The 17986-nt window shown below is 34.2% G+C and overlaps 2 protein-coding genes across 3 annotated transcripts; one reads left to right on the forward strand and one right to left on the reverse strand.

The window, feature by feature from the left end:
- The first annotated feature begins 3822 nt into the window (after positions 1-3822).
- Positions 3823-6591, forward strand: LOC129311030 (rhodanese-like domain-containing protein 9, chloroplastic). 2 transcript variants are annotated; one of them, XM_054952980.1, is made up of 6 exons: positions 3823-4607; positions 4973-5167; positions 5246-5396; positions 5485-5570; positions 5658-5762; positions 5841-6591. In XM_054952980.1, exons 1-6 carry the CDS (start codon positions 4511-4513, stop codon positions 5909-5911), a joined length of 705 nt encoding a protein of 234 aa, XP_054808955.1. In that variant the 5' UTR covers positions 3823-4510; the 3' UTR covers positions 5912-6591. The 2 variants fall into 2 exon arrangements, with proteins under 2 accessions (XP_054808955.1, XP_054808947.1); XM_054952972.1 differs by having other exon boundaries at positions 3838-4607; positions 4917-5167.
- A 427-nt stretch (positions 6592-7018) lies between these two features.
- LOC129311020 (uncharacterized) lies at positions 7019-14477 on the reverse strand. The gene is made up of 9 exons (XM_054952962.1): positions 13869-14477; positions 13240-13380; positions 12017-12397; positions 10973-11077; positions 10173-10313; positions 9069-9272; positions 8715-8807; positions 8469-8580; positions 7019-7675 (listed from the first exon to the last, which is right to left on the reverse strand). Exons 1-9 carry the CDS (start codon positions 14352-14354, stop codon positions 7632-7634), a joined length of 1707 nt encoding a protein of 568 aa, XP_054808937.1. The 5' UTR covers positions 14355-14477; the 3' UTR covers positions 7019-7631.
- Positions 14478-17986: the final 3509 nt, after the last annotated feature.

The raw sequence follows: 17986 nt of genomic DNA on the forward strand, positions 1-17986 counted from the left end.
AATTTTTTAAAAAAAAGTTGTGATTTTTTAAATAAAAGTTGTGAACGTAATTTGTTATTTTAAGAATTTATTTTTCAATAATAAAAATTACATTTGATAAATTGTAATCTTTTATTCAACTCTTGCTATTCACATAATAAAAATTGTTACTCTTTAAATAAAAATTATGATTGAGACTTATTTTTTAATAACAAAAATTACACTTAATAAATTATAATTTGCTGTTTAGCTCTTGCAATTTACATAATAAAAATTGTGATTGAATTTTATTATTTTTAATAAAAATAAAATAATTTTTTTACTAAAAAAGTTATTAACAAAAACCTCTTTAGTCTCTTAGTTCAGTTGCTCGTTTTAGCATAAACACTAGGCTAAAGAGAGCAACTGAACTGAGAAAAAGCAGCAAACATTCTCAAACAAGCATGACTGTGACGTTAATACTTTCTTCTCCCATCGTTCTTCTCAACAGATAAACAAATAACAAATATCCAGAATCTTCTTAGAGATTGAATTAATCAATGACAGATTTGCAAACTAGATCAAAAGTTTCATTTACAAATCACAAATCCCAGATAGATTTACAAGATCTTTCAGATCGAAGGAACAAATTTACGATTGCAAAATCTCGATCTGAAAATCATAATTGTAGACTTATATTGAAAAAAGAAGTTTCAATGACCAAGGAAGAAGCTAAAATGTATCTGCCACAAGACTCGTGTTCTTCAACAGCCACCATTCTTCTTCACGAAGACATTGCACGGAGCTTCGAATCTGGAGATGGAGAACTGTTAGACCTGCAACCAAGCTTCCCTTGTGTGAGGACCATCAAAGCTTCTCCAATGTTGGGGGGTGGGGGACGAGGGTCGTACCAACGTTTAACCACTAACCCAAAAAAAATTACTTAACATAACCTTAAATAATTTTAGTTGTTCCCTTAAAAATTTCAATTGCCCTCCTAACTTTAAAAAAATTCACTTATCCCCTTGTAAAAATTTACTTATCCTGTTATCTAAAATTGTGTGTCTATTTTATAAACTTAAATAGCAGTGCTTTTAAAATGGAAAAGCAAATTTTTAAAAAAAAATTATGAAAATTTTTATCAAAAAAAAAAATCTGCCATACAAGAAAGATATATCGGTTTTATTTAATGAAAAATAAAAACATGATTCTAGTATATAAAAAAAATATTTATATAAAGAGGGTATTTTATGTTATTATAATGTTATGTTTCATGCATTTTTTTAATATTCAATTTTAGAAAAAATTAATTATTTGATCCTTGTAATCTTAACTTAATTGTAACTTAGTTCCTAAATTTTAACTAATTATAACTCATTTCTTAAAATTTTGACTGAGTTGAAAATTAATTCCTAAACTTTATCTATTGTAATTTAGTCCATGCAGTTTTAATCTCTTAAATATTGATCTCTATATTTTTTAAAAAATAAAGTTATAAAGATTAAAAATATTTTACAATTTATTACTAATATTTTAAATTATTAAACCCTTTTAATCTTTATAAATATTAAAAGTTTAAAATATTTTTAATCTTTATAATTTTATTTTTTTTAAATATAGGAATCGATATTTAAAAATTAAAACTTCAAGAATTAAATTGTAAGAGAAAAATTTTAGAGACTAATTTATAACTGAGTCAAAACTTCAACGACTAAGTTATAACGAGTCAAAGTTGAAAAACTAAATTACAATTAATTCAAAACTATAAGAACCAAATGATTAATTTTTTTATAATTTTATTAACTTATGCCATGAATAAAAGTTTAAAATTATTTATGTTTTAAAAATATTATTGTTTATTTTAAATGTAAATTATGCCCCATTGATTAATTTTTCTGGGTTCGATGTTGGGGCAAACGGAGATGATAGGTCTGCGAATATCAGCGGCAGAGCAAAACGTGAAAGAAGTCAATGGCTAACTGGCAGATCCGATTGATCCAAAGAGGAGGAACATGAACAAAGTAGTTCGACGGTGGACGGCGAAGCATTGGATTGGAAGGCGAAGTTCGGTGCCACAGGGATTGAGCTTCCCCAATCATGGCGCTCATTTTTAGGATGAAATTTAGAACATCTAAATAAAAATTTAAATAGTTCAGATTTAAAATATTATTATACTATTATATATTATATTTATTAAATTAAAAATGTATAAAAATTATAAAGTAATTTTAATAAATTTTTATTTTTAATTTGATCTATATTTAATTTAAAAGGTCCAATTTAATATTAAAATTTTTATAATTAATATATATTGATTATTCAAATTTATTCTGCATAATTCAGGAATATGCAAAGTGCATTTAAATAATTAATATACATCAATTATAAAAATTATAATATTAAATTAAATCTGCTAAATTAAATCTAGATCAAACTAAAAATATAAAATTTATTAAAATTATTTATAATTTTTATTTTAATAAAAATAATATATAATAATATATTAAATCTGAATCATTCAGATTAAAATTTAAATAATTTAGATCTCAAATTAAGGATGAGCACATGCTGCTCATTCTTAAGATGAGCATAGAAACTAGTGCTGTGGCACAGGCGATGAAGAGGAAGGTGATGGAAAAGAAGGTTGATGAAGGAGGAGTATAGCCGAAGGGGGAGGGGGGAAAATCCTGTAGGTGTAAAATTAGAGCAAAAATGGAAAGGGTGATTGTGTTAAAAGAATTATTAACTAAGAATATTTTGGTAAAAAATATGTTGATTTCCAAGAAATGGAGCCATTTCTATGTTGGAATGCTTATTGCTTCGAATGAGATAACGAGCCATTTCATTGTAATGACTATTCCCACACACCAAACATTTAAAATGAATATTTATTCCCTCATTCCTATTTCATCAGCATTCATTATTTTTAGTATCTTGCAGGAAAAGCCCCACGCCTTTGCTTATTAGGATAATTGATTAAGTATATACTCCCTTCGGTTCAAATAATAAGTATTTTTTTTAACTAATTTTGATTTAAAATATAAACAAGTTAGTACATGTAAAAAAAATTATCATTTTACCCTTTGTATTTATTAATTAAATATTTGTTTTAGTGTATATCTTACTCATCATGAAATGCTTTTTTTGTTTTACAAAATCATGAAGTGCTTTAATAATTTGAATTAGGGGTTAAAAGGAAAAACAATACATATTTTTATGTGAATAAAATTTTTACTAATATGTAATTTTTTTTTTAAAAAAACTACCTATATTTTGAATAGAAGGAAAGTATAACTTGGCTCATTCTTTCCAATTTTTAGGTGAATATCATTTTAATAACAAAAGTTAGTTAAACACCAGCCTAGCTCGTCTAATTTAATTCGTCCAATCATCATTTAATATGTAATATCTTTATCATGAGGTCTGGTTATTGATCAATAATAAATGAAGTCCGAAAAGAAAGCAATGTATATCCAATTTAATCTGGGTTGCAGTAGGCATCAAGACAGCTACAGTCACATGCATGCATAACAAGTCAAAATTTTTCTCTGGAAAATTACAGACAGACCCATTTAGAAATGGCATGCCCACAGTGCATAATATAGTCGCAATGGTCTGTTATATGGTACCGCGCGCCCCTGCTCACTTGGAATCGAATACAGTAAAGCATAAGCCGATCTTCTTCTTCTTCTTTAATTATTTTTAATGCTTCTTTGTTACAGTAATTCATTTGTTATAAATCTGATAATAACATATATTATTATGCATGACATGTACATTTTTTTTTTCACAGAATCTGTGTATTCTTATACCGGATGACCATAAAGTTTTTTTTTTTTTTAATAGTAGAACTAGAAACTAAGACAAGGTACAAAGCGTTGAATTTTGACGGATGGGGGATGAGATTAGAGTAGGAGCTTTAATTACGTTTGGTGTGTGATTTAAAAAAAAAAAAAACCAGGTAAAAGAATCAAATACCCTCATCTTCTTCTTTCTTTGTCGAACTCGTAAAAAATAAGACTGGAGAGGAGAGAGGACGGCGGTGACCGAGGGAGGAGCCGACGGCGGTGACTGAGAGACCACAGAACAGGGAGGAGAGAGGACAACGGTGACGACGAGAGGGAGGAGCCAACGAGGGGATCTGAGACGCGAGGGAGGGCATCGTCGGCTTTGCGGTTGAACGTTGCCATAGGTGGAAGACGGCACCGTCGGCACAGCGTCACCGGCAAGGGAGGAGGCAGACGACTCAACGAGGGAGGGGATGGGATGAAGTGGCAATTTGGTCTGGAAATTTACAATCCAGGATTAGAATTAAATTTTTTTACCAAATATGGAAACTTGGTATTAGCAAGTCCCACTCCCTCAGTCCTTCCCACCAAACAGGCCGGAGGGTCGAAGTCTAGCTGAATCAAGTTATCGACTCCGTCTGATTTGGTTGCCACGCGGCAGAAGATCATTGCTTGTCCCAAATTACTGGGCCCACGACACTAAAACCAATGGCTAGGGTCTGTTATGATTTGGTGATAGCCCAGAAAGAAATGAAGAAACGGGGATGACTGAATTTAGTGAGCAGAAGACGAGATACATAGACTACCAAGAAATCTTACAATGGCGGGAATTGGTCTATGCTCCGGTCTTTCTTCCTCCAGGTAATTCATGTTTTTCTTTAGCTTAATTTTTTTCGAACCAAGGTTCATCTTTTGGTTGATTATTACTCAGCACCTGGATTCTTTAAATTACTTCCCTTATTTTCTGAAATGGGGAAAAAAGTTCTTTGACATGACACCGTCAATACATTATACGTGCGGTTCTATCAAGCTTTTTGACAGATTCTCGCCGTATATCCTGAAAGATAGATTTTGTCTAAATTTTATTTGCGAAATTAATGAAGGAAAATTGTCAAATACTGTTTAAATCTTTGTGAACACACTGGTAAGGGATCAAGGTTGTGTTTTCAGCAACTTAGGTACATCTTGGTTGGTATTAAAATCTCACAATGCAAGGACCATGCTAGGGAAACATCCTGGAAGGCGAAGCTTGGCAATAAAAGCTGCAGTGAAATATGTAAATGCTGAAGAAGCAAAAGAACTTATTGCAGTCGAAGGATACACAGTTCTGGATGTCAGGGATAAAAGCCAGTTTGACCGAGCTCACATAAAATCATGCTATCACGTGCCTCTTTTTGTTGAAAATCAAGACAATGATCTTGGTATGGAATTGTCTTGTAAACATTCATACATTTCCCTCTTTTATCATTCTGATTATCTATCTTCATCTTTTTCTGCAGGCACAATTATAAAAAGGACCCTGCACAATAACTTTGCTGGGTTGTTCTTTGGGTTGCCATTCACTAAATTAAACCCTCATTTTGTGCAATCTGTCAAGAGCCAGCTTTCCCCTGAAAGTAAACTCTTGGTTGTATGCCAGGAAGGATTGAGGTTAGTCTATGCCATCTTGCTTGCTATACATGTTCAATTTTATTGTTCTTACTAGCATTTGAGGGTTTGTTTCCTCTTTGGTGTGAAGATCTGCTGCGGCAGCAAATAAATTAGAGCAATCTGGTTTCTCAAATATGGCATGCATTACATCAGGCCTTCAAACTGTGAAACCAGGTTTAGTAATTCACTGAATCATCTTTCAGAATCCATTTCACGTGTTGGATTAAAGAAAGTGAATGGATTTGGCTTTCCATTTTGTAGGAACATTTGATTCTGTTGGTTCCACAGAGTTGCAGAATGCTGGAAAAGCTGGGTTGGTGACAATCCAAGGGAAAATCTCAGCTGTTTTGGGAACTGTTCTTGTTTGTAAGTTTTTCAGCTTCGTCTAGTTATGGTTTCTTGATGCTTGAGATGATTTTCATTTGCCTTTTTATGAGCATGCAGGTGCATATTTGTTCATTACCTTCTTCCCTGAGCAAGCAGAGAAGCTATTCCAGCTGGCCCCTGGAAGCTAGGTCTCAAGATTCCTTGACCTTATTGTTTTTCTCATGTGTTTTCTCCTTCTCATTTTTATGTAGCATAGTTAATGAACTTGGGATTTTTTGTAGCATTAGTTTGCGTCATAAAATTATATTTCTGAGGTTATTTTTTATGATATTAAGTTTTACAAATTGAAATGTGGTGAGCAGGTGAACGTTAATACATGCTGGAAGAAATTCACTCTCTTCATTCTTATTTATAAATCACCTTCTAAAAGTTTGTTTTCCTTTACAAGTCATCTTAGGTCATTGAACTAACTTTTTCAAGGGTAACTTCATCATTATTCAAGCCCTCCTAGGTGGTGAGCTCTTAAGAGAATTTATATGGTGTGCTCTTTAGAGAATTTAGATGGCATCAAACTTCTCTTTCTTCCAACAATGGCACAAGAGTTGCAATTCGCCATGCACTCAGTAGGCTTACTTCTGACTTCTGAGGACACTTTCATCAGATTTGGTTGCAATCTCCTCATCCTTCGCTAGAAAAGCAAAATGATCTCTCAGTGACTCAATCTGACTTTGTTAGTAAATCTGGTAACATCATAGCAAATGATCTTGCTGCAATTGGTGATAACCTGTGTACATATTTACATTTCCATTATCAATAATGGCCATTCACAATTTGTTCAATTCAATGAATGCCCCTCTGTAAACTGCAATTTCTTTTTGGCTATGGTAATTTAACTGAGTTAGATTTAAGTATTGTTAAATTTAATTGAAAGTAACATTCTCAAAATATTTTCTACATTCATAGAAACTCAAACTTAAAACATCATGCTTCAATGGCTATAACCCTTCTTCTTATATATATATATATATATATATATTATATATAACTATATTTTTCAGTCCATGTAAAACTGAATCACATTTGATCAGATCCTTTGGCAGACAAATATGGCGAGGTCTAAATGAATAATGAACCCGCAGTGCACTTTTTCTTTTTTACTGAATAAATGCAGACATTACTCAAGAGATTACATCCATTAAGTAGGTCCTGCAGTGCACTTTATCAGCATAGAATAACGTTGCAATTACACTTTTCATCACGGAAAGTGGTTAGTTTTCTACAGAGCTTTTATCACCTGTAAGAATCAAAATACTTATATTTTAAAATTTAATATTTACATGGAATACAAAGGCAGCAACTGTTAAGTTAATAGTAATATAAAATCTAAACTCTAAGTATAGTTGAAATTTTCACAGAAGCACTACAATCCGGCTGACATAATAAGCACGCACACGGCACACGGCACACGCGATCTTCAATCCGGCCCCAGGCACTACAATCCAGCAAAGAGCAAGCCATGTTTCACATTGAATTCCAGTTGTGCGCAAGACTTTAAGTCTTGAATCAAAATGCAAAATTTTCCGTGAAGAACATGCGTAACACTAAATATTGGAAAGGGTGGTGAAAATTTTCACAAGGCCATTAATTTAGGCTAACAAAATGTTACAGTGATTATTATCACAAGCCCCAAAAAAATTACAATCAGACTAGCGAATTGTATTTCTGATTCCATTATGTGCACCGGTGTCGACGCATAAATAGGTGGGTATTCTAATCCACGTCATCTCATCTCAGCTAACTTTAGGGCCAACATAATTGGCAAGAGCAATTTCAAAGGAAGCTCAAAAACGAAACTACAAATTTTCTTCCTGTACCATCACCAACTGTCATGGCGTTGCCTTACAAAGATCATTCGCCTTGCAGACAGTAGAGTTGCCGAATGTTTCCAGATGCTGCCAGAACAGAAAATGTTCAAGGAATTACATCTATCAGAGTATGGCCAGTTCCCCAAGAAAGAACGTTCAATGAAATAAACTAGTAAACCTATGATTAACAGGCGATATCATCTACATCTGATAATGATAAATGCACAAGGGCAGTATTATTCAGACAAGCTTGCTCCAAAACAGTATTATTTCAAACTCCAAGCTTAACAAAAGGCCAAAAGACAGAAGAGGTACACTGTTCAATCAAGAGCCTTGTGATTAGAAGCCAAGTCAATTTTCGTACTTAATGTCAGAAAGTACAGGCACCAAATTGTCTTCTAACCAGTTATGTAACATGTTAACATTAGGAAAAACTCTTGATGATTTATTTGTGACCTAGGCTGTCATAAAATATAAACATCACTCGAAAACAACCAAGTGTGGCAAGTGATTCTCACTCTCGCTCCAACTTCAATTTAAATTCAAGAACAAATCCAAAGGTTCCCTAATTGCATAAAATGAAAATGATGACTCGATATAAGGTACAATAATCACTGCTAAAGTTAAGCTAATGATTTTATAGCAGAACAAATTTTCCTGAGGTATGATTTTATTACAAACTATACTTGGAAGAGCAGATGGATATAGTCAAGAGTTCAATTTGACTCAAAGAAACACAGGCAAAGATCAGGGCAAGTTCCACATCAACACAGTTTGCCTGAGAGTTGCATTTTCAAGCAAGTTTATCCCCAAAAAAAAAATGCTTGAAGTTTGAAAATGTTGGAATGAAATAAATAAATTAAACAGGAATAACCATCACCATATAACCAGTCCTTGAAGCAAACATGGAGTGCGGATGATAATTCTCTTTTACGATTTTCTTCAAGGGGTGCTTCCCGCAAGAGTTGCCTTATCCCCGCTAAATTCTTTTGCTGGAGAAAAGACCCAAACAAACAAAAATTAATAGAAACAACTAATCCACTTGAGTGTGATTCTTCAATATTTGAACACAAAAGGTTTCAAAATGCAATCACTAAAACATCACCAACTAGCTCAGTTTACATACATTTCTAAGCTGCGAAGCCATATAAGCATCTGGTAATGTGAATGGGTTGTGTTTTGTAGACCCAGTCAACTCTCCTCCAAGCCAGCTCGGAATCTGCAATCAACGTGGTTGAAAAGAAGCATATGAAGAGGATAAAATGAACATGCTTCCAAAATAAATGGAGATTCCACCCCCATTTTTTATTTTCTCAAACAAGAAATTGACCCACAAAGTTCAATTTGAAGCAGTGAAAATAATATATTCTTAAAGCAAGAACATGCATGAATCAACATTCGAAAATCCACAAAACATGACAGAACTAAGATAAAATCTTCAATTTTCCTTCAAGTCACTATAAAAGATAGGAAGGTATACCACAAAATCAGTGAACTGATCAGGATCTACTCGAGTAGCTGACTCAGCTTGAACATCAGAGACACCAGCTGGATGAGATAATGAATCATGAAGATCAACTGCGCCCAATGCCACAGGTTCATCCCACCTGTTTACCGTAGGCAGAATTCCAGCTTCAGCCATGTGCTCCTCTAACTGGGAATAAAATGTATTGTAGGGTGCCACCTGAGAACATCACAAGAGAGAGTAATTTCAAACCGAAAATCGAATTGAGAAGAACTCTAAAGAAGAATATGCTTGCACGATAAGAAGTTAATGCCTCTAGAAGCAGCAGATTTTCAACAGAAAATGCTAACTTATTTAAAGGGCCACAAGAACTATGAGCTGTATTTGTAGCAAACTACTCATCAAAAGAAATGTTCAGCTAACCAACTTCTAGAACAATTTGAATAAACTCAAATGCTCACTTGTAGAGCTTCATCAATGTACTAATCTAGCAAGACTTTTACCCACTTCATTAGTTTGAGCTTAATCCTGCAGTGGTGGAGTTAACCTCATACCTTCTTTTCGTCTATTATCATCAAACCTTATAATTAACATATATGTGATAGACAATTGGTGCACTGGGTAGTCTGTGTTGTAACATCAACAATCAAAATCTTTGGTGGAATTTAACAATAATTGAAAGAATCGCAAGCTTCCCAGCTCTAGAATACATTAATAAAGAACATGAGCCAAAACCTGACCCCTTGCACTGGAACATGCATGTACCAACAAAAGGGAAACAGAGTGAAGTGAAATAAACCAAAAGAGACAAGTTAAAAATACTCAAGAACTGAGAAGCATAAGCATTTCCACTTCTCCAGGATATATCAGAGAAAATAAAGTAAGCTACACCTACACTATATTCATGGCTTATGAATAGTGCAACTTTCTCTAGATTTTATTATATTGATATTGATATATCAATGTATTGATTAACTTATATTCTCCAAAGGGGCATTAAATTTGAGCCTGGGTAAGTTGAAAATTGCAGAAACAATGATCACAACCATACAAAACAAAAAACTCCAAGACCAATTGATGAGCAATTTCCTTATTCAAGCAAGAGCAAAAGAACCTCACCTGCAGCTTATGGTTATCACCAACAATAAGAGGTTGCTGGTTCACTCCCAAAAAGAAAACACATTCACGACAATTTGCAATACATATACGTTTAGCTGCTACAATCACATGAACTCGTTCACAGTGTTCTACTCTAACAGCCTGTCAAGAAAAGCAAACATTCAACATCAACTTCCATCTCGGTAACCAAGACCACCACTAGTTTAATGTGTATGAAGAGCAACTAATCAGCAAGATGCCATTAAACTATTAAGTTGGTTACCAGACATTGACGTCATGCACATGCTATCAGTTAGAGTGATAAGTATTCTAACATTAACGTGTTTGCTAGCTACAAAAGAAAAGGTAATCTTAAAAAGAGAGCAGTCAGCTAAACAGCCAATGATTCTATTTGTAAAGAGCTTCTTCCAATAGAAAAATGAGGGAGAGAAAAATAAATGTGACAATTCCTATTCATTAACTTGCTTATTTCTCTTCGGGGAGCAGGGCTTCAAATTCCATATCAAAGAGCTCTCTCTCTCTCTCTCTCTCTCTCTCTCTCTGTGTGGATACATTCCAGCTGTTTAGTTATCACTCATATTAGTTGATCCTTCAGCCTTTGGTCTAAAAAAACAATTGTTTACTTTCTTACCAAGTCTTTATATCAATTTTTAAAACAATTTTCATTAAGTTACCAGACCTAATCAGGGACAAGGTAACATATCATTTTCCACATTTCTGTTAGAAAACACTTTTCACAGATATTCCAACCCATTATGCTCCTCTTAAAAGCATTGCATGCGGTTACTACTTGCTATTACCTTGCCAACTGCTCCAAGAACAACAGTAGCATCCGAGCAACCATAGACAGTGGCATATCTCACAGGTGCTAAAATGTAAATGGCAGACTCATGGCAATTTAGAACCTGCAATGACCAAACTAGTTGCTCATAATTCTTCCAATATAGTTTTGATAGTCAATCTAAAAATTGGATAGTGGAATTGTATAACTAAACCAGCAGAGAAGTGGCTGACTCTGGGCTCTGGCCACATCTAAAACAAAGACAATAATGCATTTGATGTTATAACACTAATCATAAATTCACTCCAGAAATCACAATCTATGATAAAAGCCATTATACATTAGCATATCTCTGCTTTATACATAATTTGTCCGAATGCCAGCTCCTAAAGCCTCACAAGAATAAAATTTACTTGAAAAGATGGCTGGGCAAAAAACAAATCACAAATTTCTTATGGCTCTAAAGCATTCATGTCCAGATATTCAACCCAAAATCCTCCACAAACTACAAATTCATTAACTTGAATGGACTTAGGAAAATACATTTGTTAATAATATTAAACTGTTATAACACCTAGCTTTCATTTTATTCAATAACTATCAATTCTTTGTTCTAAAATCCATGTCTGCTAGAATACAAGTCTCAACTCTTTCATGCATATGAATATGATGATACAATTTGAATCATAAACTTAAAACTAAACTAGATTCATAACTCGTCTGGACCTCAGCATGCACATAAGCAGATAGTCTGGCAGTTTCGATATCCAAAATTTCACACAGAAAACTGCATATGAATAAAACCCATGAGCAAACATCAATCATGCTATTAGAAACCACAACCCAAGTTTTAAGTGTCAAGCCCAAGTCAGTCAAAAGCAGATGCTCATGAACAGAAATTTCAATCAAAATTGACAATTGACAAAGAAGAACGTGAAGTGTTACATAGCCGACCTACGATGAATAGTTTCAATGAAATACACAAAGATCACACACCTAAAAGGCCAGCAGTTCAGTCAAAGTAAAATACAAGGGAAGCAGAAAACCAGAATAAGAAACAAACCTTGACAGATGAACCTTTAATGTCAGATGCATTCTTAGAGAATGATGATTTAGAGATCCCTTCAATGAAACATGGACCTCTAGTACATGGTGGGGCCTTAGCTGGGACAGTACATGCATCAACCATATTAACATCCTGGTCACATACACTGGCAGGTCCATTTTCCTTTAGCAAAGCCCTTTCAGAAATATTTTCCAAAGAAGAAGCAATATTTTGCAGAAGCCAATCATGAATTTGTGCAGCAGGAACAGGAACAGCTGGCATGTCAGGATCTGAGTTTGCAAAAAAGGGAGACGATTGGCTCAAAGTGCTTCCTTCGGATCCCTTATCACCGAACTGAATTAGAAACCCAAGGTGCTCCAATCTATCCATAGTTAAAACCTAAAACAATGGGATCAAATGGGCAATAGGGCTAAGAATTAACACTATAGCTAAATGAAATCTACAATCAAAGGCAAGACAAATACTTCTAAAAATATGTTTTCCTCTACATACCCTAAACAAATTGCAAGACCCTATATCACAAAGTTGAGTCAGTTAGAAGAAGGAACAGAGAGATTACTATTATGCAATGCCTCAATGAAAGGGTGGTATGATATGTAACAGAGCAATAGGCCATACCTAAGTAAGCAAGAGGTGCCATACATTAATAAAACTCTAGCATTACCCTTCGTTGTAGCCATCAATGGCAGCTAAAACACACAAATCGATGCTATGAAATGTGGGAGAATTTAACATCTATGAATCATTGATACTCCAACAAACAGTCATACTATGTCCGGTGCAAATATGATATTTGTATCAGGTATCAAATATGACACTGCACTTCAAATTATATTTTCATAACACATATCTTCTTGGAAGGGGCACTGGGAAATCTCCCTTTTACAAAATCCAAAATGACTTTCGATTTCAATATGTGCACAAAATGTCAATTGTGGACCAGCCATCGGCCAAAAATGTCCAGAGGCAAGTTAGGCTTAGTCCACCTTATCCTTTAAGTAATAAATAATAATCAAGAGCCACTGTTAAAGTACAAACTACAGTCATACACACAAGCACACAAATTATGCTACTTTTCTTGACAGAAACGATCTCCTCCTGAGTTTTAATGAGAGATACCACCAAAAGAGTATATGACTGACAATAGTGTGGCTTGAGAAAAAAATAAAACAATTTAACTATGCGCCAAAATTTGCATTGGGTATAAGGAATTCACAAACCAGAGCTTCTTCCCCTTCCCCCTCCACAGGCTCAGCTAAAAGAGACAGAATGTTAGCCAGGTGCTTCTGCAAATATGATAACTGATGCGCCTCCTCATCAGCTTGTGATGGCATAAATCGACGACTGTTGCTACGCACTAGCTGTAAATCATGGAAAATAGGATAAACACTTCAAAGATAAGAAGAATCAATCTGATGAGTCTCTCAGAAGCTAAACGTGGAAATTAAACAGAACGAGGAGTAGAACAAAACACACAGTATCAGATGTCAACTAATAATAGATATCTCGACCCCCGAGCTCGATAGTGATGCAATTATCCAATTAACCAAATTTTATTCATAGAAAGTTAGTCTAATTTAATCGAAGCATAATATCAGGGGCCGCAAAATAACATGAAATCTACAGATTTAAAACGAGACTGAATGTCATTGGAAGAAACTGCAACTCCTCAAGCCCCAGCCTTAACAACTGATAGAATTACAAAGGCTGCCATAGAAAAGAAAAGGGAACGAGAATATTGCAAAAACCAAATAAAAGGCAAGTTAACTATGCCCAATTTACTTGCTTGGTCTTCGTTATACTCAAATTGTGCCACCGACTCAGAGATTAAAATACATGGAGAAATAACCTGCAACGGCGAGAGAGCAGACAAGTAGCCATCAAAAGCCGAGGTGGAAGGCCAAACATCGGCCACGGACGCAGAGTCCTTGTGCGTTCTGGGAAGCAGCTTCTTGTAGGATTGAATGTACAAGAACAAAACCAGATCATGGACATCGGCACCAACGGATTCGATTTCTTCCGGCTTGGCTCTAACTAAAGGTTCGGATTCCGAGTGTAATACCGAGGCGAGGGTATCGAGAACGAGCCTAGCGCAGTCAATGGAGATCTGCAGAGCGTCCGAGATGGCCGCAGAGTTGGCCCGTTGATTAGGGGACAGCGAAAGAAGCTTCTGCTTCAGGGAAATTAGGGTTTGCGTCGGGTCAGAGAAGATGAGCTTGGGGATGGGCAGGAGGCCATGCTCGAAGGGCTCGCGCCTGGGATGAATAACAGCGCTTGGGTCTCTCGCCGAAGACGACAATGAAGAAGATGTAGAGGGCTCGATTGCGTCGGTCATCACTGGATAGAGAAAACAATGTGAATTGTGAGGGGTAGCGAGAGCGCGAGATAACGAGCAGGCGAAAGGTGAAAGCTGCGGATCTTCAACAGATGGGAACCATTGAAACGAAGTTGGAGAGAAGTGGGTGCGTTCAAAAGAGGTTGTATGTATAGGGACCTAGCGACGTGGCAGCATCTGATTTGCAGAGCTAAATTTGGACCGATTGACCTGTCTCGTGTTTAATCAAACGAAAACGATGATGTGGGATGGATGAACTATGGATTCCTGAGATCACTGTGAAAGCCTGCTTTTGCTGTGAAAGTTACCAGGCGGATCGTGAGTCGCGTTATTTGTAATTTGTTCCGTTAAAATATTTTAAATTTTTTAAATAAAATTTTACGAAATATTATTTTTAGGATATTTTATTTTTATTCTATAATATATATTTAATTTTTTACATTTTATCTCTTTATTATAATTAATATCATTATTAATTTGTATTTAATATTGTTAAAATGTTTTATTTTTATTGAACAAACATAAATGATATGATACCTTTTATTTACTTATAAATTTTTATGCTTGTATTATGACTATAATGCACAGCATTCGTTTTTGTTTGCCACAAAATATCATTTCTCACGAGAGCCCAGTTCTGGGGTACTCTCTACGGACTAGAAGCAGAACTAGGTAATGCACTGAGAGGGTCCTGGCCCCTTTCAACTTTTTTATTTTTTCCAAAGATATATGGGTCCCATGTTGATAGCATACCTCTCGACCATGGCTTCATTTATAGAGGTTTTTAGATTTAATTGAAAGGCTTTTTCTAAGTGTTTTTGAGTAAGGTTTATTAATAATATTTGTTGAGAATTTGGTAAGTTCTGATGCTTTAAGAGAATGAAGTCAATTCTAAAGATAGAATGTTTCAGTCAGATCCAAAATCAAACATGTTCAAAGAGAGGGAAAAAATATATAAATACTAGTATCGATAGATTATGATGTGAGAAAGAGAGAGAAAGTTTTCAGATAAAAGAAGCTATCAACATTTAAGTTATATTTCACCTGCTTATAAAATAGATAGGATAATCTTTTTTTTAATCTTAATTAGAGGTGTGTCAGTAATTTTTCATCACAATTTTTACTTTTACTCCATTAAGATGATGGGAAATATGAAAAGAAAATAAGACAAGAAAAAACTAAAAAATAAATTTTTAAAAATTGTAATTTTTTTTACTATTTCTAAGAGCTTCTCTTCTAATTCTCTTTTCTTCCTAGCTATTTTCTTCAATCCAAATGAAGGGTAAGTGTTGATAAAAGAAAATATGTTAATAAATTGTGTATATTAGATAAGAGAAAAATTGAAAATTTTATTGGGATTTAGGGAGAACTAATAATTTTTAAAGTTATTTTTTAATTATGACAAAACAAGTTAAAATTGCTTTATAAATAAAACGGATGAAATATATGTGCATATATATGGTCATTTATTTAGAATTGTGCAACCTAAGTTTGCCTCCTTTGAAATCTCAAGCTGATTCTGCCCTTGCTGCGAACACCATCCGATATCAAATTATAAAATGCCATATTTCTATTTCTGAGTTGGGCTGAATTTGTTTCAGTTTATATTTTCTTTATTTTCAATTAATTTCAGTGCTAATTTGGAAAATATGCTATTTTTGTAAATCAGACCTGATTATTTCTGGGAAGCACGAGCATTCATACTCGGAATCTGTTTATTATTACTGGTAACTCCCTTTGGTTTGTTTGTTTAGTGTGGGGATTTCAACATGATTCAGGTTAAAATTCAAGATAGACAAAATTAAAGGACAAAAAAAGACATTTTTTTCTATTGTTTTTTCTATTTTCTTCACCGAGACGGAAGAAGTTCAAGAAGAAAAAAAATGTTAGAGAAGAAATGCGTCCTTCCTATTTTTTTTTCATAATTTTTATTTTTATTTATTTTCTTCCGATTTCAAACCGAAGGATTAGGGGAAAAACAAGGGAACGACTGTTTGTGGCTTCGAAACTTCGATTATTGATCGCTTGGTCTTTATGTGGACCTCAGCTTCGCTTGTGATCATTTATTGTCCATTGATATCTGCGGACCATTGAAATAAAATTTTAGGGCCGTCTCTTGAGAATTATGGGGAATAATATTGCAGGCCATTGTTGACCCGCGCGGGGCAAGTTTAGCCTGCGCCTTCGGGGCATTCTCAATGGGCTTAACCTTATCCTTTTTCTTAATCTCCAAGGCCTACTCACTTTGTTTTCCTTTGGTGCAACAAGTTAGTTTTGAACCTTGATGCTTGAGATTTAGAGTAATATATACGTCAAAATCAACTATAAACTTAAAATTATAATTTATAAAATAAATTTTATGCAATTTTTGGATAAATTTTAGAAAATTATAATCCACAAGTTAAATTGGAAAGCACTTAATGATAATTCGTGAGATAACCATGATTTTTGGTTTATAATTAATTTTGGTATGTATAGAGGTATTTGGATAATTTTGAGTTCCTAATTGATTTTAGCATGAAATAAGGGTGTTTGAATACCATGATTTTGAATTTATAATTAATTTTAAAACATAATAGGATGTTTGGATATATTTTCACAAGGCCATAATCTTACCTGATTTTTAAGTATTCTTAAAATCAATCTTATGAATTTATTTTATAAATCAATAATACCACATAACACAATCAATTGTATTCAAAATTAATCGTATTAATAGTCAATTTTTTCACGATCTCTTTTTTTTTAAGGGCATCAAAATTAGACGGACTCTTGTCATCTTATATGTTAGCAAATCAGTCATGAGAAGAAGAGGCATTTGTGGAAGGAAAAAAATAACAAAAGGAGAGACCTTGTTATCCGAATTTGAAAAGCTATGTCCGACCAAATTAAGCAAGACGTGAAAAAAGGTTAGCGGGCTTAAAAAAGAGGCAGGAATATAATGGTATGAAAACCACATCAAAGTGAAAAAGCACTGTCTAGTTTACGCTAGATGCGCTGATAGGCAATTATACATGCTATTGCTATATCCAAGTATTTTGATCCAGGCTAATTAAGGTAGAATACTATTCACGCGTCAATAATGTCAATAACAATGCAAGGAAGCATGGCAAAAAGAATACCTCCTCTAGCAACACTACTTATTTTCTAAAACTCCGCACCTCTATTGATTTGGATTTGTGAGCAATTAAATAAGCATAACATTAAAATTCAAGTCATCTTAATTAGTTAAACCGATAAATTATTGCACTAGTTTATTGATTGGGTCCAATGACATGCTTTATTTTTAACCTGTTTAACCACGATTTTGATCATGTTGCCTTTTAAATTAGCACTTTAACCAATTTAATGGTTGATATCCTGTCACGGGATGGGTAAAGAAGTGGCAGAGGTAGCTAGTTGCCAAAGACTAGACTTGGAAGAGACATTTGAATACTTATTTGATATTTGACGGCCGGGGTTTGATTTATTGAAGAAACAAACAAATGAAGAAGCAAACAGGAAGTGGAAGCATTGGGAAAAGCTTCCATACAAGCATTTCAACATTACTATATTTGGTGCCTCAAATGGGTGGCCCCGTGGCCCCCACTTTGGACTTGCATCTTGGTTTACGCATAATTTTGGAACCCCCT

The sequence above is a fragment of the Prosopis cineraria genome, unplaced genomic scaffold, assembly GCF_029017545.1.
Source record: "Prosopis cineraria cultivar Desert tree isolate PC_DT_omini unplaced genomic scaffold, ASM2901754v1 PC1, whole genome shotgun sequence".
NCBI lineage: Eukaryota > Viridiplantae > Streptophyta > Magnoliopsida > Fabales > Fabaceae > Prosopis > Prosopis cineraria.

Coding starts and splice junctions, on each gene's coding strand:
- LOC129311030 (XM_054952980.1), top strand. CDS start 4,511: ATGACTGAATTTAGTGAGCAGAAGACGAGATACATAGACTACCAAGAA. Junction 5,571..5,657: donor CCTTCAAACTGTGAAACCAG/GTTTAGTAATTC, acceptor TCCATTTTGTAG/GAACATTTGATTCTGTTGGT. Junction 5,763..5,840: donor TTTGGGAACTGTTCTTGTTT/GTAAGTTTTTCA, acceptor ATGAGCATGCAG/GTGCATATTTGTTCATTACC.
- LOC129311020 (XM_054952962.1), bottom strand. CDS start 14,354: ATGACCGACGCAATCGAGCCCTCTACATCTTCTTCATTGTCGTCTTCG. Junction 10,314..10,972: donor TTCTTGGAGCAGTTGGCAAG/GTAATAGCAAGT, acceptor TTTTCTTGACAG/GCTGTTAGAGTAGAACACTG. Junction 9,273..10,172: donor GTGATAACCATAAGCTGCAG/GTGAGGTTCTTT, acceptor TGATGTTCTCAG/GTGGCACCCTACAATACATT.